This window comes from Erythrolamprus reginae, chromosome 4 (assembly GCF_031021105.1).
Source record: "Erythrolamprus reginae isolate rEryReg1 chromosome 4, rEryReg1.hap1, whole genome shotgun sequence".
NCBI lineage: Eukaryota > Metazoa > Chordata > Lepidosauria > Squamata > Dipsadidae > Erythrolamprus > Erythrolamprus reginae.
The window spans coordinates 4,608,347-4,635,237 of NC_091953.1; the positions used below are offsets into that span (position 1 = coordinate 4,608,347).

The 26,891-nt window shown below is 40.0% G+C and overlaps 1 protein-coding gene across 2 annotated transcripts in view; it reads right to left on the minus strand.

The window, feature by feature from the left end:
• The window catches only part of PAK1 (p21 (RAC1) activated kinase 1), a 56,409-nt gene extending 34,283 nt beyond the window's left edge, over positions 1-22,126 (minus strand). The window contains exons 1-5 of one of the 2 annotated variants that reach the window (XM_070749504.1): positions 22,108-22,126; positions 21,687-21,894; positions 8,364-8,464; positions 6,805-6,952; positions 2,578-2,615 (exon numbers count right to left, since the gene is read on the minus strand). In XM_070749504.1, coding sequence (XP_070605605.1) covers positions 2,578-2,615; positions 6,805-6,952; positions 8,364-8,464; positions 21,687-21,876 — 477 coding nt within the window. In that variant the 5' untranslated portion in view covers positions 21,877-21,894; positions 22,108-22,126. Of the gene's footprint in view, positions 1-2,577; positions 2,616-6,804; positions 6,953-8,363; positions 8,465-10,897; positions 11,021-21,686; positions 21,895-22,107 lie in introns of those variants that run through there. The other variant, XM_070749505.1, reaches the window with a different exon arrangement.
• Positions 22,127-26,891: the final 4,765 nt, after the last annotated feature.

The following is a 26,891-nucleotide window of genomic DNA, read 5'->3' on the forward strand; positions in this document are numbered from 1 at the left end:
TATAAAAACCAAACATACACACAGACATACCATAAATAACTTGTAATGGCCTAGGGGAAGGAATATCCTAACTCCCCCATGCCTGGCGATAAGGGTGGGTCTTGAGTAATTTGAGAAAGACAAGGAGGGTGGGGGCCATTCTAATCTCTGGGGGGAGTTGATTCCAGAGGGCCGGGGCCGCCACAAAGAAGGCTCTTCCCCTTGGGCCCGCCAAACGACATTGTTTGGTCGACGGGACCCGGAAAAGGCCAAATCTGTGGGACCTTATCGGCCGCTGGGATTCGTGCGGTAGAAGGCGGTTCCGGATGTATTCTGGCCCAATGCCATGTAGGGCTTTAAAGGTCATTACCAACACTTTGAATTGTGACCAGAAACCGATTGGCAGCCAGTGCAGGCCACAAAGTGTTGCAGAAACGTGGGCGAATCTAGGAAGCCCCACGATGGCTCTCGCAGCCGCATTCTGCACGATCTGAAGTTTCCGAACACTTTTCAAAGGTAGCCCCATGTAGAGAGCGTTGCAGTAATCGAACCTCGAGGTGATGAGGGCAGAAGTGACTGTGAGCAATGATTCCCTGTCCAAATAAGGCCGCAACTGGTGCACCAGGCGAACCTGGGCAAACGCCCTCCTCGCCACAGCCGAAAGATGATGTTCCAATGTCAGCTGTGGATCGAGGAGGACGCCCAAGTTGTGGACTCTCTCTGAGGGGGTCAGTAGTTCCCCCCGCAGGGTAATGGACAGACAGATGGAATTGTCCTTGGGAGGCAAGACCCACAGCCACTCCGTCTTGTCTGGGTTGAGTTTGAGTTTGTTAACACCCATCCAGGCCCCAACAGCCTCACAATCAGAGGTGGAACTCTCGCCTCACAATCAGGAGGCTGTGAGTTCGATCCTAGGGAGAGGCAGATATTTCTTAAGAACATAAGAAGAGCATGATTGAAACAATTAAAGATCTGGCGGGACCTAGGAGAAGAGCCTTCTCGGTGGTGGCCCCGGCCCTCTGGAATCAACTACCCCCTCGGAGATTCAAACTGCCCCCACCCTCCTCGCCTTCCGCAAGACTTTGAAGACCCATTTATGTTGCCAGCCATGGGGGAATTAATGTACCCCCTTCTGACTAGTAAGACTTTAGTATGGTTATGATTGTGTAGCATTGATTGTCTTTTAATGATAGTGGGTTTTAACTATAGTCTTAATCATTAGATTTGTACTGTATTGTTATTGTTATTGTGAGCCGCCCCAAGTCTTCAGAGAGGAGCGGCATACAAATCTAATAAATCATTATTATTATTATTATTATTATTATTATTATTATTATTATTATTATTAAATATTGTAAAGGGTTAAATAAGGTTCAGGAGGGATGTGTTCTTAATAGGAAAGTGAACACAAGAACAAGGGGACACAATCTGAGGTCAGTTGGGGGAAAGATCAGAAGCAACGTGAGAAAATATTATTTTGCAGAAAGAGTAGTAGATGCTTGGAACAAACTTCCAGCAGACGTGGTTGGTAAATCCACAGTAACTGAATTTAAACATGCCTGGGATAAACATATATCCATCCTAAGATAAAATACAGGAAATAGTATAAGGGCGGACTAGATGGACCATGAGGTCTTTTTCTGCTGTCAATCTTTTATGTTAAGAGCCCTGCTGAATCTGGCCAAAGTCCATAGAGTCCAGTATTCTTTGTCACGCACTGGCCCACCAATTGTCCATGGGGATCTTGAGCAGAAAGAGAACCATTTCCCTTGACCCCCAACAAATGGTACCCAAGGGAACCCTGCCTGCCTCAACCAATATAGAGGCGACACTTGGACATCCGTTTCAATAACCACTGATACACTTGTTAATTGTTCTCACTTTCAGGAAATTTCTCCTTAGTTCTAAGTTGCTTCTCTCCTTGATTAGTTATATGTGTTACTTCTGGTCCTGCCCTCAGGTGTTTTGGAGAATAATCTGACCCCCCCTCATTCTTTGTGGCAACCCCTGAGATATTGGAATATTATTAGGTCCCACAGAGTTGGCCTTCTCTGGGTCCCGTCGACTAAACAATGTCATCTGGCGGGTCCCAGGGGAAGAGCCTTCTCTGTGGCGGCCCCGACCCTCTGGAACCAGCTCCCCCCTGAGATTAGAATTGCCCCCACCGTCCTTGCCTTTCGTAAACTCCTTAAAACCCACCTCTGCCGTCAAGCATGGGGAAACTGAAATAACTTCCCCAGGCCTATATTGTTTATGTATGGTGTGTTGTGTGCATGTTTTTTAATTATGGGTTTTTAGTTTAAATTATGAGATTTGTATTACTGTACATTGTTTTGCCACTATTGTTGTGAGCCGCCCCGAGTCTACGGAGAGGGGCGGCATACAAATTTAATAAATAATAATAATAATAATTATTATTATTATTATTATAAACATCCAGATAGACCTATAACTGTTCTTTGAAAAATCAATATATTCACCCAGATTCTCCATAACCTCAAAGCTGATCTGATGTAACAATTCACTGTGGATTTACGCACATCGTATTCTACGACAAATTTAACATTTGGAAATCTAAGGCGCCAAAATGTGACTCACCAGAGTATTTGAGGAGTTATAATCTTCTGCAGATCTTTCTGAAAGCAAAACAGAACCTCGTCAGATAATCAGGCAGGCCAGAGACCACCGAATTCAAACCATCAAAAAAAGGGGGAAACATTAAAAAGGAGAAAATTTAATCATTCAGAATGCGCATCTAGTTGTATGCTTGTGTGAAGACTCCAATACCCATAATTCCCATGCCGAAGAGTAGTCCTGACATATCTATACCTCTTGGGATTCACGTCACGTAAGGCAGAATAGTTAAGAAGCTTACAATGATAAAATAACAGAGTTGGAAGGGAACCTTGAAGGCCTTCTAGTCAAACCCTCAACTCAAGCAGGAAACCTTCTACCATTTCAAGATTTTCTATGGATTCATTGTTATCACTGTTAGGAAATTTCTCCTTAATTTCCAGGTTGCGTCTCTGTTTGATTAGTTCCCCATCTGTTTCTTCTTGTCTTCAGGGGTTTGGAGAATAGCTTGATTCCCTCTTCTTTGTGACAGGCCCTCAAATATTGGAAGACTGCAATCGTGTCACCCCTAATCCTTCCCTTCATTAAACCTGATGTTGATAAAATTGAAAGGGTCCAAAGACGGGCTGCAAAAATGGTGGAAGGTCTTAAGCATAAAACTTATCAGGAAAGACTTCATGAACTCCATCTGTATAGTCTGGAGGACAGAAGGAAAAGGGGGGATACGATTGAAACATTTAAATATGTTAAAGGGTTAAATAAGGTTCAGGAGGGAAGTGTTTTTAATAGGAAACAAGGGGGCACAATCTGAGGTTAGTTGGGGGAAAGATCAGAAGCAACGTGAGAAAATATTATTTTACTGAAAGAGGAGTAGATGCTTGGAACAAACTTCCAGCAGACATGGTTGGTAAATCCACAGGATCTGAATTTAAACATGCCTGGGATAAACATCTATCCATCCTAAGATAAAATACAGGAAATAGTATAAGGGCGGACTAGATGTTTCCAAATGTAAAATAATGCACTTGGGGAAAAGGAATCCTCAATCTGAGGATTGCATTGGCAGTTCTGTGTTAGCAAAAACTTCAGAAGAGAAGGATTTAGGGGTCGTGATTTCTGACAGTCTCAAAATGGGTGAGCAGTGTGGTTGGGCGGTAGGAAAAGCAAGTAGGATGCTTGGCTGCATAGCTGGAGGTATAACAAGCAGGAAGAGGGAGATTGTGATCCCGCTATATAGAGCGCTGGTGAGACCACATTTGGAATACTGTGTCCAGTTCTGGAGACCTCACCTACAAAAAGATATTGATCAAATTGAACGGGTCCAAAGACGGGCTACAAGAATGGTGGAAGGTCTTAAGCATAAAACGTATCAGGAAAGACTTCATGAACTCCATCTGTATAGTCTGGAGGACAGAAGGAAAAGGGGGGACATGATCGAAACATTTAAATATGTCAAAGGGTTAAATAAGGTTCAGGAGGGAAGTGTTTTTAATAGGAAAGTGAACACAAGAACAAGGGGACACAATCTGAAGTTAGTTGGGGGAAAGATCAAGGGACATGAGAAAATATTATTTTATTGAAAGAGTAGTAGATGCTTGGAACAAACTTCCAGCAGACAAGAAGAAGGGGACACAATCTGAAGTTAGTTGGGGGAAAGATCAGAAGCAACGTGAGAAAATATTATTTTACAGAAAGAGTAGTAGATGCTTGGAACAAACTTCCAGCAGACGTGGTTGGTAAATCCACAGGAACTGAATTTAAACATGCCTGGGATAAACATAGATCCATCCTAAGATAAAATTCGAAAAATAGTATAAGGGCAGACTAGATGGCTCATGAGGTCTTTTTCTGCCGTCAGTCTTCTATGTTTCTAATGAGGCATACCCAGTTCCTGCAACCGTTCTTCATATGTTTTATCCTCCAGTCCCCTATTAACTTTTCTTGCTCTTTCTCTGCAGTCTTTCCAGAGTCTCAACATCCTTTTTGCATTGTTGTGACCAAAACTGGATGTCGTATTCCAAGCCTGATCCTACAAGTCTCTTTAGTCTGTACAGGTTTTAAGTCACACAGTGAATGATCTAACCATCTTCATCTAAGATTCTGCTTTTCTAATAGCGAGTAGTATTTTTATTCAGGTATTTTGAATTCAGACCTTCAGACCTTTTAAATTTGTTGTTGATCGGTTGTCCCAAACATTACGTCAGTGCTCAAGCTGTTCTGATTTTCAAAATTATGACTGTGTCATTTACAGTGCAACAAAGACCAACAGTTTATTTTGAGATTAGTTCTCATGAAATACTTCTCTGCACCAGATGGATCATGGTGAATGAGAGTGGGAGGAATTATATAACTTAGATAAACACAGAAATTAGACTCAGAAGCCAGAGACATGCAAAGTGTTAATATCACTTTATAAGGCCTTGGTAAGGCCACACATGGAATACTGCATTCAGTTTTGGTCGCCACGATGCAAAAACGGATGTTGAGACTCTAGAAAAAGTGCAGAGAAGAGCAACAAAGAGGATCAGGGGACTGGAGGCTAAAACATAGGAAGAACGGTTGCAGGAACTGGACATGGCTAGTTTAATGAAAAGAAGGACCAGGGGAGACAGGATAGCAGTCTTCCAATATCTCAGGGGTTGCCATAAAGAAGAAGAAACATTTCAATATGTTAAAGGGTTAAATAAGGTCCAGGAGGGAAGTGTTTTTAATAGTAAAGTGAACACAAGAACAAGGGGACACAATCTGAAGTTAGTTGGGGGAAAGATCAAAAGCAACATGAGAAAATATTATTTTACTGAAAAAAGTAGTAGATCCTTGGAACAAACTTCCAGCAGACGTGGTTGGTAAATCCACAGTAACTGAATTTAAACATGCCTGGGATAAACATATATCCATTGTAAGATAAAATACAGGAAATAGTATAAGGGCAGACTGGGTGGACCATGAGGTCTTTTTCTGCCATCAGTCTTCTATGTTTCTATATTTCTAAAAAATGAAGCTATTCTCCAAAGCACCTGAGGGTAGAAACAAGAAGCAATGGGTGGAAACTAAACAAGGAGAGAAGCAACTTAGGAACTCAGAAGAAATTTCCTGGCAGTTAGAACAATTGACCAGTGGAACAGCTTGCCTCCAGAAGTTGTGAATTCTCCAACACTAGAAGTTTTTAAGATTTTGGATAACCATTTGAAGTAGTGTAGGGTTTCCTGCCTAAGCAGGGGGTTAGACTAGAAGACCTCCAAGGTCCCTTCCAACTCTGTTGTTTTTATTATTATTATTACAGGTAGCCCTCGCATTACGATCACAATAGAGCCCAAAATTTCTAAGTTGCTAAGCAAGGCAGTTGTTAAGTGAGCTTTGACCTATTTTATGGCTTCCATGCCAGAATTGTTAAGCGAATTTAGGTTAGTAACAACGGTTCTTAAGTGAATCTTCTCCATTGATTTTCCTTGTCAGAAGCCATTTGGGAAAAGTTTCAAAAGTAAACCAGGTGACCCCGAGACACGACAGTGGTCATAAATATGAGCCTATTCAATTTGAGACAATTAAAATATTGAACAGCTTAAAAGAAGTTTTAGTTTTTAGCATTTTTGTATAACATAATTATAATTATAATAATCATTATAATTATAATTATAATTTATAATTTATTAGATTTGTATGCCGCCCCTCTCCGAAGACTCGGGGTGGCTCACAACAATGATAAAAACAATATTATAATGGCACAAATCTAATATTAAAAAACTAAATCCCCTATCATAATTAAAAACCATAATTAAGAAAGTGAGCAGCTATTTTTTTATCCAGATGTTAAAAGTCAAGGTGGCAGCACTGGTTCGCGCATACCATAATTTGTAAAATGAATTTAATACAAAGCAACTTGATGTTATTGGTATTTTTTAATTGTATTGTATGATTGGAGAGAAAATTTTTTTTAAAAATTGGGGGGGGGATAAATAAATAAATAAATATGAGCCGGTTGCCAAGCGTCTGAGTTTTGATCATGAGAGCATGGAGCGCACATCTGTAAGCATGAAAAATGGTCGTAACTCACAGTGCCATCATAACTTCGGGCATTCACTAAATGAGCCGTCGTAAGTTAAGGACCACCTGAATTTATTCCTTAGCCGATTGACCAAGATCAACGCACGTTCTCTGGAGATCTCAGAACATGCAAAGTCTATCAAGGCCCATCCACCACCTCCACAAGAACAGCCTTCCCGATGTGGTCTGAAAACAAGGTTAACCTACCTGTGAAACTCATGTATTTCTGGCTGTTTGAGGTCTTTTTGGAATTGTAGAATTCGAGAACGTCCAGGACGGCTTGAGGATTCTTCTTCTGCTCCAGTTTGGTGATGTTGGACGTCTGGAGCAAGCGGGCCCATTGTTCCGGCATGCCCTGGAAATAGCAATTTTTAAGAAAGAACTATTAGTGTCTACTATGGCTCCTCTCCTGGGGAGGAAAGCTATGGCACATCTAGGCAGCATACTAAAAAGCAAAAACATCCTACCAAAAAAAGTGTATATATTCAAGGCTATGGATTTCTTTCTTTCTTTTTTCTTTCTTTCTTTCTTTTTTCTTTTTCTCTTTCTTTCTCTCTGTCCTGCTCTTTCTTTTCTCTCTCTCTCTCTATTTCTTTCTTCTTTCTTTCTTTATTTCTTTGCCTCTCTCTCTTTTCCTTTCTTTCTCTGTCTGCCTGACACTTTCTTTCTTTCTTTCTTTCTCTCTTTCTTTCTTCTTTCTGCCTCTTTTTCTTTCTCTTCCTTCCTTCCTTCCTTTCTTTCCTTCTTTCTTTCTTCCTTCCTTCCTTCTTAAAGGTTCCTTCCTTCCTTCTTTTTTTATTTCTTCTTTTCTCTTTCTTTTTCTCTATCTTTCTCTCTGTCCCGCTCTTTCTTTTCTCTCTCTCTCTCTATTTCTTTCTTCTTTCTTTCTTTCTTTATTTCTTTGCCTCTCTCTCTTTTCCTTTCTTTCTTTGTCTGTCTGCCTGACTCTTTCTTTCTTTCTTCTTTCTGCCTTTCCTTTCTTTCTTTCTTTCTTTCTTTCTCTTCCTTCCTTCCTTTTTTTCTTTCTTTCCTTCTTTCTTCCTTCCTTCCTTCTTAAAGGTTCCTTCCTTCCTTCTTTCTTTCTTTTTTTCTTCTTTTCTCTTTCTTTTTCTCTATCTTTCTCTCTGTCCCGCTCTTTCTTTTCTCTCTCTCTATTTCTTTCTTCTTTATTTATTTATTTCTTTGCCTCTCTCTCTCTTTTCCTTTCTTTCTCTGTCTGCCTGACTCTTTCTTTCTTTCTTTCTTTCTTCTTTCTGCCTTTCTCTTTCTTTCTCTTCCTTCCTTCCTTCCTTTTTTCTTTCCTTCCTTCTTTCTTTCTTTCTTTCTTTCCTTCTTTCTTCCTTCCTTCCTTCTTAAAGGTTCCTTCCTTCCTTCCTTCCTTCCTCTTATTGATTGATTGATTGATTGATTGGATTGGATTTCTATGGAGTCCCCGAGTGATCCAATCACCTTTTACAAACTTCTGACAAGCAACATTTTCTCCTGCTTAAGGTAAGAATTTAACCCAGCAGTGCACAATCGCAATAGGAGTTTGCATTCTTCACGCCTTAAGCAGGAGAAGAGAAAATTATTTCTAAAACTTTTAAGAACTTTTTTAAGATATGAGGATTTCAACTTCCAGAATTGCTCAGCCCATAGGCCAAGAGGTCAGAATAGCAAAGAAATGATGAGGTGGGAGCCACGGAGTTTACACAACTATTGTGATTTGTACCACAAGGTTATTCCACGAGTGGAATATACTAGGGAGCGAAGCCTGCCGTTCTTACTGTAAATTCGCCTGTCACAGCATCAAATCCAACATGGATCGTGTGTTCGAAGTCCGACGGGAGGGATATCTCTGGCCGTTCTTTCTCCTTCTTCTTATTGGCTGTCGTGAAAAAAGAAACCAAATTAAGCAAAATAAAATTAATTCAGGAGAGTTATTATTTTTGTAATGAATTTCTTCGCCACCTGACGGCCAGCAATTTACATTTTTTTTGCCAGAAACCAGATTTTACTGTAAAAAAACACCACCACCCAAAACACCCAATAGTGAATAATGGATTTGCTTAATGACCGCTACATCCACTTAACAACTCTTAAATTGGTCTCTTAAATTGGGGTTTCTTTTTAAAATTAACTTAAATATTAGATTTGTTTAATTTTTTTTATTACTGTTGTTAGCCGCCCCAAGTCTGCGGAGAGGGGCGGCATACAAATTTGATAAATCAATAAATCAATCAATCAATCAATAAACAAACAAACAAACAAACTGCTGCTAAATAGACCATTAATTTGGAGCACCCTCTTAGTAACTATCAATAGAGGTAGTCTTCGACCTATAACAATTAATTTAGTGATGTTCAAAGTTATAATGGTACTGACAAAAGTCACTTGGGGCTTTTTTTCACACTTACGACCTTTTCAGTGTGATTCACCTTCAATATGACAACTGGTTCATATTTACAACAGCTCCAGTGTCCCGGGGTCATATGGACCCCCCTTTTGCCACCTTCTGACAAGCAAAGAAAATGGGGAAGCCAAATTCACTTAACAACCCGTGTTAACAACTGCAGTGGTTCACCCATATCGCATCTCAGACATCAACACCCTTGAAAATGTCCAAAGATACTTCACCAGAAAAGCCCTTCACTCCTCCACTCGAAATAGAATACCCTAAGAAACTAGACTTAAAATCCTGGGTCTAGAAAGCTTAGAACTACGATGCCTTAAACAAGATCTAAGTATTGCCCACAAGATCATATGCTGCAACGTCCTGCCTGTTGGCGACTACTTCAGCTTCAACCACAACAACACAAGAGCACACAACAGATTTAAACTTAATATTAACCGCTCCAAACTTGACTGTAAAAAATATGACTTCAGTAACCGAGTTGTCGAAGCGTTGCCGGACTCCATAGTGTCATCCCCAAACCCCCAACACTTTACCCTTAGATTATCTACGGTTGACCTATCTAGATTCCTAAGAGGTCAGTAAGGGGCGAGTACAAGTGCACTAGAGTGCCTTCCGTCCCCTGTCCTATTGCTCTCCTATATCTCCTATTCCTTTCTTGTATTCCTATATCTCTTCTTCTATTCTTTCATAGATATATTTTACTATGAGTATCTCCTCTATAACTTTCATCATGTATTTTACTATGTGTGTATAGATATAGATATATATACCCACTAAAACTCTCATTGTGTATTGGACAAAATAAATAAATGAATGAATGAATGAATGAATGAAGGAAGGAAGGAAGGAAGGAATAAATAAATAAATAAATAAATAAATAAATAAATAAATAAATAAATAAATAAATAAATAACAATTGTGGCAAGAAAGGGGACAAAATTCACTTAACAAATTTCTCAATTAGTAACACAAGTTCTGGGCTCAATTGTGGTTGTACATCAAGGACTACCTTTAATATTCAATAAACCACCATCAAACCAGCCACATTATGGCCAGTTTCAAATTAAATACCAAGCCACGATTTCCTTAGCTATAGATTGCTGAACTGAGAATGTAGAACGCATTAAGCCATAAATTGTGGTTTATTTTTTTTAATAAGTTTTTATTCACAAATAGAAAAACAATACAATTTAAAAAGAATAGTAAATGACTATTGTTGTGAGCAGCCCCGAGTCTACGGAGAGGGGCAGCATACAAATCTAATACATAGATAGATAGATAGATAGATAGATAGATAGATAGATAGATAGATAGATAGATAGATAGATAGATAGATAGATATTACAAACATGTAATTAAGAGAAAGAAAAGAAAGGGTAGGGAGAAGAAAAACAAAAGGAAAAACCTAGCAAAAGAGAAGAAAGAGAAACAAGAAAGATGGACAGAGAGAAAAAGAGAGAAAATAAAATAGAAGAAAAAGAAAATAGAAAAAGAAAGGAAAATGTTTACATAGTGGAACATTTCCATTTTGTTTGCATTTCTGGTGAATCAAAAAGCAAACTCTATATATCTCCTTATTATATATCAATTATAAATTGTGGTTTACAGTCCACATTAAGCTGGATTCACTTCAGCACAACACACACCCCAGCAACAAAGACACTTGCATTTTGGCTTAAGTTGCAAATGTAATTAACCTGTTTACTGGATTCACACAAGATACTGAGTCAGAAATTAACCTGGGACCAAATCAATGCAAAATGCTAAGCCAGGAATAAACTAACTCCATTTAGCATGCTGGGCTTCTGTAGATATTAAGTCTTTAACTAATTCAATTCAGAATGTTTTGAGAATCTAAGCAAGCCACTTAAAAAAAAAAACCAAAAGTCTTTCTATAGACCTTACCAGGACTTTTTAACTGAGCCCCCATCTCCTGCTGGGTTTTCTCTTTGCAAAATCAAGGAAGGAAACACAACATTTGCTTTTATCCATTCAAAGTCCCTCCTCAATCTCTCCATTGGTTGATCCAGGAGTGGCAGAAAATCCCAGGATCTGCTAAGACTCCTTGGGTTGACATATAGCCCTTGACTTACAACCAAATGTTCTATTCAGAAGAGAAGGGGTCGTGATTTCTGACAGTCTCAAAATGGGTGAGCAGTGTGGTCGGGCAGTAGGAAAAGCAAGTAGGATGCTTGGCTGCATAGCTAGAGGTATAACAAGCAGGAAGAGGGAGATTGTGATTCCCTTATATAGAGTGCTGGTGAGACCACATTTGGAATACTGTGTTCAGTTCTGGAGACCTCACCTACAAAAAGATATTGACAAAATTGAACGGGTCCAAAGACGAGCTACAAGAATGGTGGAAGGTCTTAAGCATAAAACGTATCAGGAAAGACTTCATGAACTCAATCTGTATAGTTTGGAGGACAGAAGGAAAAGGGGGGACATGATCGAAACATTTAAATATGTTAAAGGGTTAAATAAGGTTCAGGAGGGAAGTGTTTTTAATAGAAAAGTGAACACAAGAACAAGGGGGCACAATCTGAAGTTAGCTGGGGGAAAGATCAAAAGCAACGTGAGAAAATATTATTTCACTGAAAGAGTAGTAGATCCTTGGAACAAACTTCCAGCAGATGTGGTTGGTAAATCTACAGTAACTGAATTTAAACATGCCTGGGATAAACATATATCCATTGTAAGATAAAATACAGGAAAGGGTATAAGGGCAGAGGAGATGGACCATGAGGTCTTTTTCTGCCGTCAGTCTTCTATGTTTCTATTGTTAAGAAAGGCAGTTGTTCAATGAATTTGCCCCGTTTTCGCGACGTTTCTTGTCATTCTGGCTGGGGAATTCTGCGATCCACACGACTTAAAGTTAGCAAAACAGAGATAAAGTTTTGCAGAGTTAAATCCAGCTATGCTCCTTGGCCTTGTGATCCTTACACATCAACGGGTCACCAATTTAAGGAAAATCACCTCTTAACTTGTATATATGAGTGGTTCTTTAAATTGGGTTTTTTTAGATTGTTTTTAATATAAGATTTGTTTACATTGTCTTTTTATATTGTTGTTAGCCGCCCCAGTCTTCGAAGAGGGGAGGCATACAAATCTAATAAATACAAATACAAATATAATAGAAGCTATTTTCTGCAATTTTTTTTAATAATAAGCAGCTGAAAAACCTTTGCAGCAGTGGAGGATTAGGAATTCAATTAATTGGCTTGCAAATCTCTTAAGTAAGCAGACATTTAAATTCCTGGTTTAAGAAGGCTTATAAAAAGTGAAAAAGTAAAGCAACGGGGTTACTCTGAAGAAGGCCTAGGCATATTAGAATATTAATGATTCTCAACCCTTCACTTCAATCCAAAACAACCCGTTTTGCAGGAAGATTCATGAGTTTAAAAGAATTAATGATTTCACGGCCTGCTGGACTAGAGATATTACCGTATATATTCATGGATAAGCCCATCCACAGATAAGCAGATCTTTGAAATTTTCATTGGGCTTAATGTTTACAATTGGCTTACTCCTGGGTAATCCGCGGTAATCCATTTTTCGGGGTTATTTTGCTTAAAAATTTAAGAGTCAGCTTATCCATGGATGGGCTTACTGGAAGTAAAGCTGGTCCTCAACTTACGACTAATAAGTGAGATCATCCAAGGGCATGGGGTGAGGTATCATCAGTAGGCTGATGATACCCAGCTTTACATCTCCACCCTATGTCCAGTCAACGAAGCAGTGGAAGTGATGTGCCGGTGTCTGGAGTCCGTTGGGGCCTGGATGGGTTTCAACAGATTCAAACTCAACCCGGATAAGACGGAGTGGCTGTGGGTTTTGCCTCCCAAGGACAATTCCATCTGTCCGTCCATCACCCTGGGGGGGGGGAATTATTGACCCCCTCGGAGAGGGTCCGCAACTTGGGTGTCCTCCTCGATCCACAGCTCACATTAGAGAAACATCTTTCAGCTGTGGCGAGGGGGGCGTTTGCCCAGGTTCGCCTGGTGCACCAGTTGCGGCCCTACTTGGACCAGGACTCACTGCTCACAGTCACTCCTGCCCTCATCACCTCAAGGTTCGACTACTGTAATGCTCTCTACATGGGCCTACCTTTGAAGAGTGTTCAGAAACTTCAGATCGTGCAGAATGCAGCTGCAAGAGCAATCATGGGCTTCTCTAAATATGCCCATGTTACTCCAATACTCCACAGTCTGCATTAGTTGCCGATCAGTTTCCGGTCACAATTCAAAGTGTTGGTTATGACATATAAAGCCCTTCATGGCACTGGACCAGATTATCTGCGAGACCGCCTTCTGCCGCACGAATCCCAGCGACCGGTTAGGTCCCACAGAGTTGGTCTCCTCCGGGTCCCGTCGACTAAACAATGCCGTCTGGCGGGACCCAGGGGAAGAGCCTTCTCTGTGGCGGCCCCGACCCTCTGGAGTCAGCTCCCCCCGGAGATTAGGACTGCTCCCACCCATCTCTCGTCAAGCTTGGGGGAACTGAGACATTCTTTCCCCTTGCCTATGTAGTTTCTGTGCACAATATGAATGTATGTATGTTTTTATTTACTGGGGTTTCTCTTTTAGATTTTTATATGTATAATTGCTATTTTAGATTCTAATTATTAGATTTGTCATTATGTATTGTTTTTATCACTATTGTGAGCCGCCCCGAGTCTGCGGATAGGGCGGCATACAAATCTAATTAATAATAATAATAATAATAATAATAATAATAATAATAATAATAATAATAATCCAAAATTTCTGTTCCTAACAGAAACATTCGTAAAGTGAGTTTTGAACCATTTTATGGTCTTTCTTGCTACAATTGTTAAGTGAATCACTGCAAAAACTTGTCAGAAGGATGGAAAACTGGGGTGAAATGCTATTGGTTCAGCCCAATACTGTTAGCGACAGCCGCCAGTGGTTTGTAGGATCACTAGCGGTGGTAGCGTGAGGCTCCACCCACTTGCCCGGATGTCGCCATTTTCTTTTTTTTAACTCCCTGTACATGAGCAAAGCTTTCCGTATGCACTTTCGAACTGGTTGGGAAGATAAACATGGGTGAGCAGTGTGGTCGGGCGGTAGGAAAAGCAAGTAGGATGCTTGGCTGCATAGCTAGAGGTATAACAAGCAGGAAGAGGGAGATTGTGATCCCGCTATATAGAGCGCTGGTGAGACCACATTTAGAATACTGTGTCCAGTTCTGGAGACCTCACCTACAAAAAGATATTGACAAAATTGAACAGGTCCAAAGACGGGCTACAAGAATGGTGGAAGGTCTTAAGCATAAAACGAATCAGGAAAGACTTAATGAGCTCAAGCTGTAGAGTCTGGAGGACAGAAGGAAAATGTGGGACATGATCGAAACATTTAAATATGTTAAAGGGTTAAATAAGGTCCAGGAGGGAAGCGTTTTTAATAGGAAAGTGAACACACGAACAAGGGAACACAATCTGAAGTTAGTTGGGGGAAAGATCAAAAGCAACATGAGAAAATATTATTTTACTGAAAGAGTAGTAGATCCTTGGAACAAACTTCCAGCAGATGTGGTTGATCCACAGTCACTGAATTTAAACATGCCTTGGATAAACATATCCATTGTAAGATAAAATACAGGAAATGGTATAAGGGCAGACTAGATGGACCATGAGGTCTTTTTCTGCCATCAGTCTTCTATGTTTCTATGTTTCTATAAGTAGATTGTGGTGGTTGATGCCAAAGGAGATCACATGACCGCAGGACATTGAGACCGTCATAAATATGAACCAGTTGACAAACGTCTGGATTTTGATGACGGAACCATGGGAATGCCGTCGTAAGTGTGGAAAATAGTCATAAATCACTTTGTTCAAAGCCATTGTTATTACTTAGAATGGTCACTAAGCGAACGGTTATAGGTTGAGGACTATCCATCCTTGCAAAAGATCTGAGAAGTGAGGAAAGATTGATGAAATTTCAGCACTCATGAGAGAACCTATGCAATGACTTGCCACATGTCAAACTGAGAACATTTCACAATACTTTACTTCTTTTAAAAATATATTTTTTTAGGGATCTGAAAACTGAAACCGATACAAATCGGAAGCAGGAAACGTAATGCTATGACCAAGCAGAGAAGTTCCTCCGGTTAAAGACAGAAATATTTTCACTTGGGGGTTTTCTGGGGGAAAAAAACCTCTCAACACGGACTATACTTTCATTTTATCCCACTGTATTCTGAAGGTTTGGTACAATCTAGATTACCATATTTTTCGGAGTTTAAGACGTGCCTTTTTCCTCCCTAAAAGAGGCTTAAAAATTCAAGTGTTCTTTCAAAGCTTTTTTCCCCAGCCCTAACTAGGTGCTAACGATCTTCCCAGCTCTTACCTTGCAGATTCTTTCCTTGTTACTCTCTGCAAAAAATGTTTTCCAAGCCCTGAGTCTTTGCAGGGTATTGTTCATTTCGTACTTGCTCCAAATATTTCTTTCCAGCCCTTACCAGGTACTAACGATGTTCCCAGCTCTTACTAGCTTGCAAGCTCTTTCATTGTTACTCTCTGTGAAGAATGTTTTCCAATCCCTAAGTCTTTGCAGGGTTTTTTCCATTGGTCTACTTGCTTCGAATGTTTCTTTCCAGGTGCTAATGATGTTCCCAGCTCTTACGTGCTTGCAAGCTCTTTCATTGTTACTCTCTCCAAATAAAGTTTTTTTAAAGCCCTTAACCAGGGGATAAAATAATGTGCTGGAGTTGACCAGACTAAGGAGGCTAGCCAGATGAATTACCTGGTAAGCAGATACTAAACGCAGCTGCGAGAGCCATAGTGGGGCTTCCAAGATTCGCCCACATTTCTTCAACACTCCGTGACTTGCATTGGCTGCCGATCAGTTTCCGGTCACAATTCAAAGTGTTGGTAATGACCTTTAAAGCCCTACATGGCATTGCGCCAGAATACCTCCGGAACCACCTGCTACCGCACGAATCCCAGCGACTGATAAGGTCCCACAGAGTTGGCCTTCTCCGGGTCGCGTTGATTAAACAATGTCGTTTGGCAGGCCCCAGGGGAAGAGCCTTCTCTGTGGCGGCCCCGGCCCTCGGGAACCAACTCCCCCCAGAGATTAGAACTGCCCCCACCCTCCCTGTCTTTCATAAACTACTCAAGACTCATTTATACCGCCAGGCATGGGGGAGTTGAGCTAGCTCTTCCCCCTAGGCCATTACAAGTTATGCATGGTATGTTTGTGTGTATGTTTGGTTTTATAATAGGGGTTTTTAGTTGTTTTTTATTATTGGATTGTACATGTTATGTTTATTATTGTTGTTAGCCGCCCCGAGTCTGCAGAGAGGGGCGGCATACAAATCCAATAAATTATTATTATTATTATTATTATTATTATTATTATTATTATTATTATTATTTTCCCTATTTTCCTTCCCCCCGAAATAAGGTGCGTCTTATACTCTGAAAAATATGGTACTTGGATTCCCCTTCTCTTCCTTTTCCCTTATCTTTTATGCCTTCAATTTGCTACACTTACATTTGCTATACTGGACTTAAGACAGTCCCTGGCATTCTGGATGTAAATTGTTTCAACTCCTACCCTCAAAACCTATTCTATTCTATTCCATTCCATTCCACTCTATTCTTTCACCTCTGTATTCTATTCCAATCTTTCCTTTCACTTCTATATTCTATTCTATTAGTGGCTGTTGAAAGTTACAACGTTGAAATGTGGAGCTCAGCAGCCAGCATGGGAAAGAGTTGGCGAAACAGCGGGCTCAGTTCAAATAGGATCAGGCCGAGAAAGAGGCTCAGCAGAAGCACCTCACTGAGGACTAGGAGCATAGGCGTTCCAAGCAAAGGGAAGACCATTGGGAGTGCCTGGAGGATCAGTGGGTTGAGATAGTCAGCCAGTTCCAGGCTGCTATTATTATTATTATTATTATTATTATTATTATTATTATTATTATTATTATCATCATTATTATTTATTAGATTTGTATGCCGTCCCTCTCTGCAAACTCAGGGCGGCTCACAGCAACAATAAAACAATGTACAACAAATCTAATAATTTAAAAAACACTAAAAACCCCATTATTAAAAGCAAACATACACACAAACATACCATGCATAAACTGTATAGGCCTGGGGGAGATGTCTCAATTTCCCCATGCCTGGCGGCAGAGGTGGGTTTTAAGGAGTTTACGAAAGGCAAGGAGGGTGGGGGCAGTTCTAATCTCTGGGGGGAGCTGGTTCCAGAGGGTCGGGGCCGCCACAGAGAAGGCTCTTCCCCTGAGTCCCACCAAATGACATTGTTTAGTCGACGGGACCCGGAGAAGGCAAACTCTGTGGGACCTAACCGGTCACTGGGATTCGTGCGGCAGAAGGCGGTCCCGGAGATATTCTGGTCCAATGCCATGAAGGGCTTTATAGGTGATGACCAACACTTTGAATTGTGACCGGAAACTGATCGGCAACCAATGCAGACTGCGGAGTGTTGGTGTAACATGGGCATACCTAGGGATACCTTTTGGCTCTTTGCCACCAGCGGTGCTATCCTCCAGCCTTCGCCCAAAGGCCAAAATCTCATTTGAGCAGTACAGTGGTACCTCGAGATACGAGTTTAATTCGTTCCGGACCTGGGCTCTTAAGTCGAGCAGCTCTTATCTCGAACGACTTTTCCCCATAGGAATTAATGTAAATAATTTTAATTGGTTCCAGCCCTCAAAAAACTCACAAAGTTAGTCTAAATTATGCAGAAAGACATGTTTTTAATGAAGAAATGTACATGTACATATAAATGAATAATGAAGTTTCTTTCACTTAACTTGTAAACTTTCTTAAACTTTTAAATTTACATATGTTCAACTTCTCTGCCACCCAATCCTGTAGGACAGAGGTCCCCAACCCTTTTTGCACCAGGAACCGGCTTTAAGCGATCAAGAGAGGAATGGGTGAATGAATGGACGGAGGGTGGGAAGGAAGGAAGGAAAGAGGGAAGGGACAGGAACAGAGGAAGGAAGCAAGGAAACTTATGAAAGGGGAGAGTAAGAGAGGAATGAGTGAAGGGAGGGAGGGAGGGAAGAAGGTGGGAAGGAGAAAGAAAAGAAGAAATAGAGGAAGGGAAGGTAAAAGAGAGAAAGAAAGAAAGAAAGAAAGAAAGAAAGAAAGGGGGAAGGGACAGGAACAGAGGAAGGAAGCAAGGAAACTTATGAAAGGGGAGAGTAAGAGAGGAATGAGTGAAGGGAGGGAGGGAGGGAAGAAGGTGGGAAGGAGAAAGAAAAGAAGAAATAGAGGAAGGGAAGGTAAAAGAGAGAAAGAAAAAGAGCAAGAAAGAAAGCTGCAAGCACCCCCCCGAGCCCCCCAGGCCGACTGCGACCTTTTAAAACACGCGCGCCGCTTCGCAGCTGTCTCCTGAAGCCGAACGCGGAAGTTAGCGTTTGGCTTCAGGAGACAGCTCCTTGGCGCTTGTATCTCGAATTTGGGCTTGTAAGTAGAACAAAAATATCTCTCCCCTCCCAGCTCTTATCTCGAGTTGCTCTTAAGTAGAGCAGCTCTTATGTCGGGGTTCCACTGTACTGGGTTCCTTGCCGGTACAGGCCACATTGCGCACCGGTAGTAAAAACGACGATGCGCGGAAGTAAAAAATCACCGAAATCTACACGCATGCAAGTCTTCTCACAAAAATTGGCTTCCTGCTCATGCGCAGAAAAAAAATCTCACCGGGATACGCCCGCCCGCCTGCCGGTCACCCGGATCTACGCACGCATTGCACCGGTAGCGGCAGTAAATAGGAACCCTCACCAGCATGTGAGGAATTCTGATGGACAGATGTGCCTTAAAAGGGGCATCACCACAGGCAGCCATCCAACTGATAAAGCACCAGATGAGGAGACAAAATTAAACCCCCAACACTTTACCCTTAGATTATCTACGGTTGACCTATCCAGATTCCTAAGAGGTCAGTAACGGGCGAGTACAAGTGCACTAGAGTGCCTTCCGTCCCCTGTCCTATTGCTCTCCTATATCTCCTATACCTTTCTTCTATTCCTATATCTCTTCTTCTATTCTTTCATTGATATGTTCTATTACTATACCTTCTTTTCTATTCTTTCTTAGATATATTTTACTATGAGTATCTCCTCTATAACCTTCATCATGTATTTTACTATGTGTATATAGATATATACCCACTAAAACCCTCATTGTGTATTGGACAAAATAAATACATTAAATAAATAAATAAAATGATTCCTGAGGAATCTAATGCAATAATAAGATTAGTTCCTTTTTTTCAGGTTGCACAACTGAAAAAGGAAGTAATTTTGGTGCTGCAAATGAATGCAAGAAAGAGGAAGTGATTTCTGCCCTGATGCAGATCGAAAACTGAGGATGGTATTTTTTAAACAAATATTAAGCACCCAGGGACAGAATAGATTTTTGTAAAAATCACATTAAAAAACCCCCCTTCTGTCTGGTCTGAGTTGGTTTCATCTTGCTCCTAACCTAATCTTGTACCCTTACTGTTTCTTATTCTTTTATTTTTAGTTTTAAGGTAGAAGGAATTCTGCATGTTAAAATATGAGCACGACATAGTAAAAATAACGCAGCTTTGATCATCTTAAATAGGAATTCATGATCCTGCTTTTCTGCCAGCACAGTCCATTCATTCAACGTCGCCTACAAAATATATCTTCAGCCTTTCAGTCGGTGATTTTTTTTTTTTAAAATGGCTTAATATTTTATTTTGATTTGTTTTTTTCTTATTATGGATTTAGTTAGTCATATATCGATACTTACATTTTTTTTCTTTATATACTCGGTGTGTGGGTGTGAGTGGGTGTGTGTACACATATATATCCAGTTTTTATGAGTTTTTTAGGTTTGTCTGAGTCAGTCTGTGTCTCTCTCTTTCTCTCTTTATATATTTATCTACCTACCTATCTCTGTCATTTGATAATCTCTGTCTGTCTCTGTTTATCCTGCTTGTCTTTCTGTCTATTTCTCATCTCCCATTAATCTCTAAACCTCTTATCTATCATCTTTCTATATCTATCTATCTATCTATCTATCTATCTATCTATCTATCTATCTATCTATCTATCTATCTATCTACCTACCTATCGTATCTATTCTATCTATATCTATCTATCTATCTATCTGTCTGTCTGTCTGTCTATCTATCTATCTATCTATCTATCTATCTATCTATCTATCTATCTATCTACCTACCTATCTATCGTATCTATTCTATCTCTATCTATCTATCTATCTATCTATCTATCTATCTATCTATCTACCTACCTATCTCTATCTATCTATCTATCTATCTACCTACCTACCTATCTATCGTATCTATTCTATCTCTATCTATCTATCTATCTATCTATCTATCTACCTACCTATCTCTATCTATCTATCTATCTATCTATCTACCTACCTACCTACCTACCTACCTACCTATCTATCGTATCTATTCTATCTCTATCTATCTATCTATCTATCTATCTATCTATCTACCTACCTACCTACCTACCTATCTACCTACCATCTATCTATCTCCCTCTCATTTATTTCTATATTTCTATTTACCATCTATTTCCTTGTCTGTTTGTGTCTGTGTCTGTCTGTCCGTCCGTCCGTCCGTCTGTCCATCCGTCTATCTATCATCTCAATCTTTTATTTCTATATATATCTCTCCCTCCCCCCCTCTCTGTCTGTCTCTCTCTCTCTCTACCTACCTACCTTCTTCATGTATGTATGTATGTGTATGTATGTATGTATGTATGTACTATGTACGAGTCTCAGAGAGGGGTGGCATACAAATTCAGTAAATAAATAAATAAATAAATACTATACGTATGTATGAATTTTAACCTTGTGTATTTCTTTTAGCTTTTAAAATTACTAACTTTGCATTCTACCTTTCCTACGTTGGTCTGTAAACATAATATTCATTTATTGATCTGCAATATTTAAGAGCATCCATTTCCCTCATAGAGGGATTCTGGATGGTGTAGAATAAAATATTTTACACCATTGTACAATATTGTACAATAAAGTATTAAAAAAACAATATGTTTAAAAGAAACAAGAATTAAAAAAATTAACTACTAGGTGGAGAGAGGGCTTAGGGTACCAACCCTGAATAAGATAATGAAATAATAAGCTATGTGAAAATTTGATTGATTGGAATTTTGAAATTGGGACATTCCCACTGGACTGTACCATCGAATAATGATCTTTTGGTCTTTGTTAGAATGGAAAGACCGTACAATTTCACCCTTCAAGTAGTACACTCCCGACGCCTGGACATGTCAAAGCTCATCCTTAGGAAATCTAACCAAGCATTTTTTCTTTATCCCTGACCCATTAAGACCTGTGGACTTCAACTCCCAGAATCCTCCAGCCTCAGATCTTAAAGGGGCAGAGATTGAGAAACACTGGTTTAATTCAAAACAGAAACAAAAGGACTCTTTTGAAAAAAGAAAAAAAAGGATGATAGAAATAATAATAATAGTAATAATAATAATTATTATTATAATAATAGTAGCAGTAGTGGTGGTGGTAGTGGTAGTAGTAGTAGTAGTAGTAGTAGTAGTAATAATAATAATAATAATAATAATAAAGTTGGAAGGAAGGGACCTTGGAGGTCTTCTAGTCCAACCCCCTGCTTAGGCTATAAATAAGCAATAAATAAATAGACAATACCTTTGTCTCCTGGCAGGATGGAGCGATAAAAACGATCTCTCCTTTTCTTTTCTTCGGGGTTAGGAGGCAGGGGTTTCGAACCGTGGTTGAGAGTCCCCAAATCTTTGCTGCCAGAGCAGATCATGGTGCTTGTATTGCGCATGGGAGGTGCTGGGGGCTTGTCTTCTGGATTGGAGCCACTGTTGGACATCTTCAGCAGCAGCTACAGCTAGGACGGAGAAGAAAGGGCATAAAATGAGGACCGAGTTAGGCATACTAATATCTAGTTAGGCTATTTAATATCTACATGAAACCGCTCGGTGAGATCATCCAAGGGCATGGGGTGAGGTATCATCAGTATGCGGATGATACCCAGTTGTACATCCCCACCCCATGAGAAAATATTATTTTACTGAAAAAGTAGTAGATCCTTGGAACAAACCTCCAGCAGACGTGGTTGCTAAATTCACAGTAACTGAATTTAAACATGTCTGGGATAAACATAGATCCATCCTAAGATAAAAATATAGGAAATAGTATAAGGGCAGACTAGCTGGACCAGGAGGTCTTTTTCTGCCGTCAGTCTTCTATGTTTCTATGTAGTCAAAGTTGGCTCTTCTAAGCTATGTAGACTTCACGTCCCAGAATTCCTGAGCTAGCATGCTTGGGCTCAGGAATCCTGGGAGTTGAAGTCCACAAGTCATAGAAGAGCCAACTTTGACTACCCTGGGTCTGGAAGAGGTCCAAGGTCCCTTCCAGCTCTGTTATTCTTAAAGTGGATCAGGTTGGGTAATCCTGGCTTAAGGCCTCCCCACGTCAGCCCTGAATGCAAATATTGATGGTGGCTTTGGCACAATGCCATCCTTGCACCATTGCCAACATTTCTGCATGGTTGGCTGGCTGGCCAAACCGCAGGATTTCCGATAAACGTTGTGTCTCGGTTTTTTAAAAAAATAGTTTATTGAATATTAAAGGGAAAAAAGGGGGGAGGGGAAAAGAAAGGGAGTGAGGATACACAATAAAAAAAGAAAAAAAATCATAAATTTTACATAGTTTGAAGGATATCGAAAAATCAAAGAAAAACAATTATATTTCTTTAAACAATACATATATTGTGAAGCAAATGTCTCGGTTTTATCTGCCTTGACTTTAGCCGCTCCGAGAGAAGATCCAACCGATAACCGCTTTTCATATCTGGCTGTTCTTTGCTCAGCTGCCTATCCTTGGGCTTCCGTGCCTCGGTTTCTCCTTTATTTTTCTTTTACTGTCATAGAAACATAGAAGTCTGATGGCAGAAAAAGACCTCATGGTCCATCTAGTCTGCCCTTATACTATTTTTTGTATTTTATCTTACATTGGATATATGTTTATCCCAGGCATGTTTAAATTCAGTTACTGTGGATTTACCAACCACGTCTGCTGGAAGTTTGTTCCAAGGATCTACTACTCTTTCAGTGAAATAATATTTTCTCATGTTGCTTTTGATCTTTCCCCCAACTAACCTCAGATTGTGTCCCCTTGTTCTTGTGTTCACTTTCCTATTAAAAACACTTCCCTCCTGAACCTTATTTAACCCTTTGACATATTTAAATGTTTCGATCATGTCCCCCCTTTTCCTTCTGTCCTCCAGACTCTACAGACTGAGTTCATTAAGTCTTTCCTGATACGTTTGATGCTTAAGACCTTCCACCATTCTTGTAGCCCGTCTTTGGACCCGTTCAATTTTGTCAATATCTTTTTGTAGGTGAAGTCTCCAGAACTGGACACAGTATCCCAAATATGGTGTCACCAGCGCTCTATATAGCGGGATCACAATCTCTCTCTTCCTGCTTGTTATACCTCTAGCTATGCAGCCAAGCATCCTACTTGCTTTCCCTACCGCCCAACCACACTGCTAATAATAATAATAATAATAATAATAATAATTTATTAGATTTATAAGCCGCCCCTCTCCGAAGACTCGGGGCAGCTCACAACAATAATAAAAAAAACAATATTATAGCGAAACAAATCTAATATTAAAAAAGCATATAAAACCCTATCATATTTAAAAACCAAACAACACACACATACCAAACATAAAATATAAAGAGCCTGGGGGAAAGGTGTCTCAACTCCCCCATGCCCGCCGGTATAGGTGGGTCTTGAGTAGTTTACGAAAGACAAGGAGGGTGGGGGCAGTTCTAATCTCCGGGGGCAGTTGATTCCAGAGGGCCGGGGCCACCACAGAGAAGGCTCTTCCCGTGGGGCCCGCCAAATGACATTGTTTAGTCGATGGGACCCGGAGAAGGCCAACTCTGTGGGACCTTATCGGTTGCTGGGATCCGTGCGGTAGCAGGCGGTTCCGGAGGTATTCTGGTCCAATGCCATGTAGGGCTTTAAAGGTCATGACCAACACTTTGAATTGTGACCGGAAACTGATCGGCAGCCTGTGCAGGCCACGGAGTGTTGGAGAAACGTGGGCGAATCTGGGAAGCCCCACGATGGCTGTCGCGGCTGCGTTATTATTAATAATAATATTATTATTAATATTAATATTAATAATATTAATATTAATAATATTAATATTAATAATATTAATATTATTAATATTATTATTATTTATATTATTATTATTTATATTATTATTATTTATATTTATATTATTATTAATATTAATAATAATATTATTTTTCCTTCCCTTTCCTTTTCCCTTCCCTTCCTCTTTTCCTTTCCTTTATTTTCCTTTCCTTCATTTTCCTTTCCTCTCCTCTTCTTTCCCTTTCTTTTCCCTTCCCTCCCCCCCCCCCCTCACCCTGAATTTCTTCCAATTTTCCTCAGAGTCAAGTGAAATAAGGGAAAGCAGAGAGGATCCATGTTCCACCCATTAAAAATTCACCAAAATTCCGCTTTTTACCTCAGGGGTGGGGGAGAAAACCCCCCTCATAAAAGCAGATGGGCTTTGAAGAAAGCGAAGGAGGTAGGGGAAGAAAATGGCTGAGCCAGCACTGAGGCCCAGAGCCTCCCTCGCTTTCCAATTATCTGCATTTCCCCAGAAGACCTCGTAAAAAAGAGGCGAGCATTTATAATTCATGGCAAGCAGGCCTTTGTAGGATTAGTCCCTATACATTTCCAGGGGGGGGGGGAAGAACCAGGATGCATCGAGTAACCTCAAAAGAACAGAATACGGAATAAGAAAGAGTTGGAAGGGACCCCAGAGGTCATCTAGTCTAAGCCAATTTGATTCTTGTAGGCCTCGAGGAGAAGGGTTGCCTATAAATCAAATAAATAATCAAATAAATCAAATAAATAATCAAATAAATAATCAAATAATCAAATAAATAATCAAATAATCAAATAAATCAAATAAATAATCAAATAAATAATCAAATAATCAAATAAATAATCAAATAAATGAAATAACTAATCAAATAAATCAAATAAATCAAATAAATAAATAATCAAATAACTAACTAACTAACTAAATGCATACACACATACATACATACATACATACATACATACATTTTTATTTTATGTATTTTATTTATTTATTTATTTATTTTGTCCAATACACAATGACAGTTTTAGTGGGTTTAGTCCAATACACAATGAGAGTTTTAATATACTGTATATACATACACACATACACACACACACACACACACATAGTAAAATACATGATGGAGGTTATAGAGGAGATACTCATAGTAAAATATATCTAAGAAAGAATAGAAGAGAAGATATTGGAATAAAACATATCAATGAAAGAATAGAAGAAGAGATATAGGAATAGAAGAAAGGAATAGGAGACATAGGAGAGCAATAGGACAGAGGACGGAAGGCACTTAGGAATCTGGATAGGTCAACCGTGGATAATCTAAGGGTAAAGTGTTGGGGGTTTGGGGATGACACTATGGAGTAATGAGTTCCACGTTTCGACAACTTGGTTACTGAAGTCATATTTTTTACAGTCAAGTTTGGAGCGGTTAATATTAAGTTTAAATCTGTTGTGTGCTCTTGTGTTGTTGTGGTTGAAGCTGAAGTAGTTGCCGACAGGCAGGACATTGCAGCATATGATCTTGTGGGCGATACTTAGATCTTGTTTAAGGCATCTTAGTTCTAGGCTTTCTAGGCCCAGGATTGTAAGTCTAGTCTCATAGGGTATTCTATTTCGAGTGGAGGAGTGAAGGGCTCTTCTGGTGAAGTATCTTTGGACATTTTCAAGGGTGTTAATGTCCGAGTTGCGATATGGGTTCCAAACAGATGAGCTGTATTCGAGGATGGGTCTGGCAAATACTGTACATACATACATACATACATACATACATACATACATACATACATACATACATACAATAAAATAAAATAAAATAAAATAAAATAAAATAAAATAAAATAAAATAAAATAAAATAAAATAACTCCATGCCTTCTTAAAAACACTTTGGCAATTCACTGTTGGTGAATTGTCCTTGTCCCTCCGTGTCTTCAACTTAGAAGTACCCATGTGCCGATTCTTCCAAACAGCACGCAGGGAATATGAGACTCAGCAAAAAATAATGATAACAATAATAATTCAACCCCCTCTTTCTTTTCATACCTCCCACCTCCAAAACCCCGCCCATTTAGCAGAAAAGCAAGTTTCTAGTCCATCCCACCGCAGAGGTATGCTTGAGTGCCTTTGGACAATGGCAGCCCAAATCCAGAGGGAGAAGTGATCCCAGACGAGTGTCAGCCGCTACCAGCCAACTTCTCAACTCCGGGGATTAAAATTGGGGGTGTGTGAGGGGTTTGCAAAGTCACTGCTAATGCAAAATACACCCAATTAAGCAATCGTAGTAGCACTGAGAGAGCTCTGCTAGTAATCGGGTTGTCGAAGCGTGGAACTCCTTACCGGACTCTATAGTATCATCCCCTAACCCCCAACACTTTACCCTTAGACTATCCACGGTTGACCTCTCCAGATTCCTAAGAGGTCAGTAAGGGGCGTGCATAAGCGCACCAGAGTGCCTTCCGTCCCCTGTCCTATAGTCTCTCCTATATCTCGTATTTCTTCTCTACTATATCCTCTATAACAGCGGTCCACAAACTGCGGCCCACGGGCCGGATGTGGCCCACTGAGGTCTTTTAACCAGCCCACAGCAGCACACAAGATTTTACTGATCGATATAATAAGAGAAAGAAAGAGGGAGAAATAGAGAGGGAGAGAGAAATGAAGAGGAGAGATAGAAAGGGAGAGAGAGAAA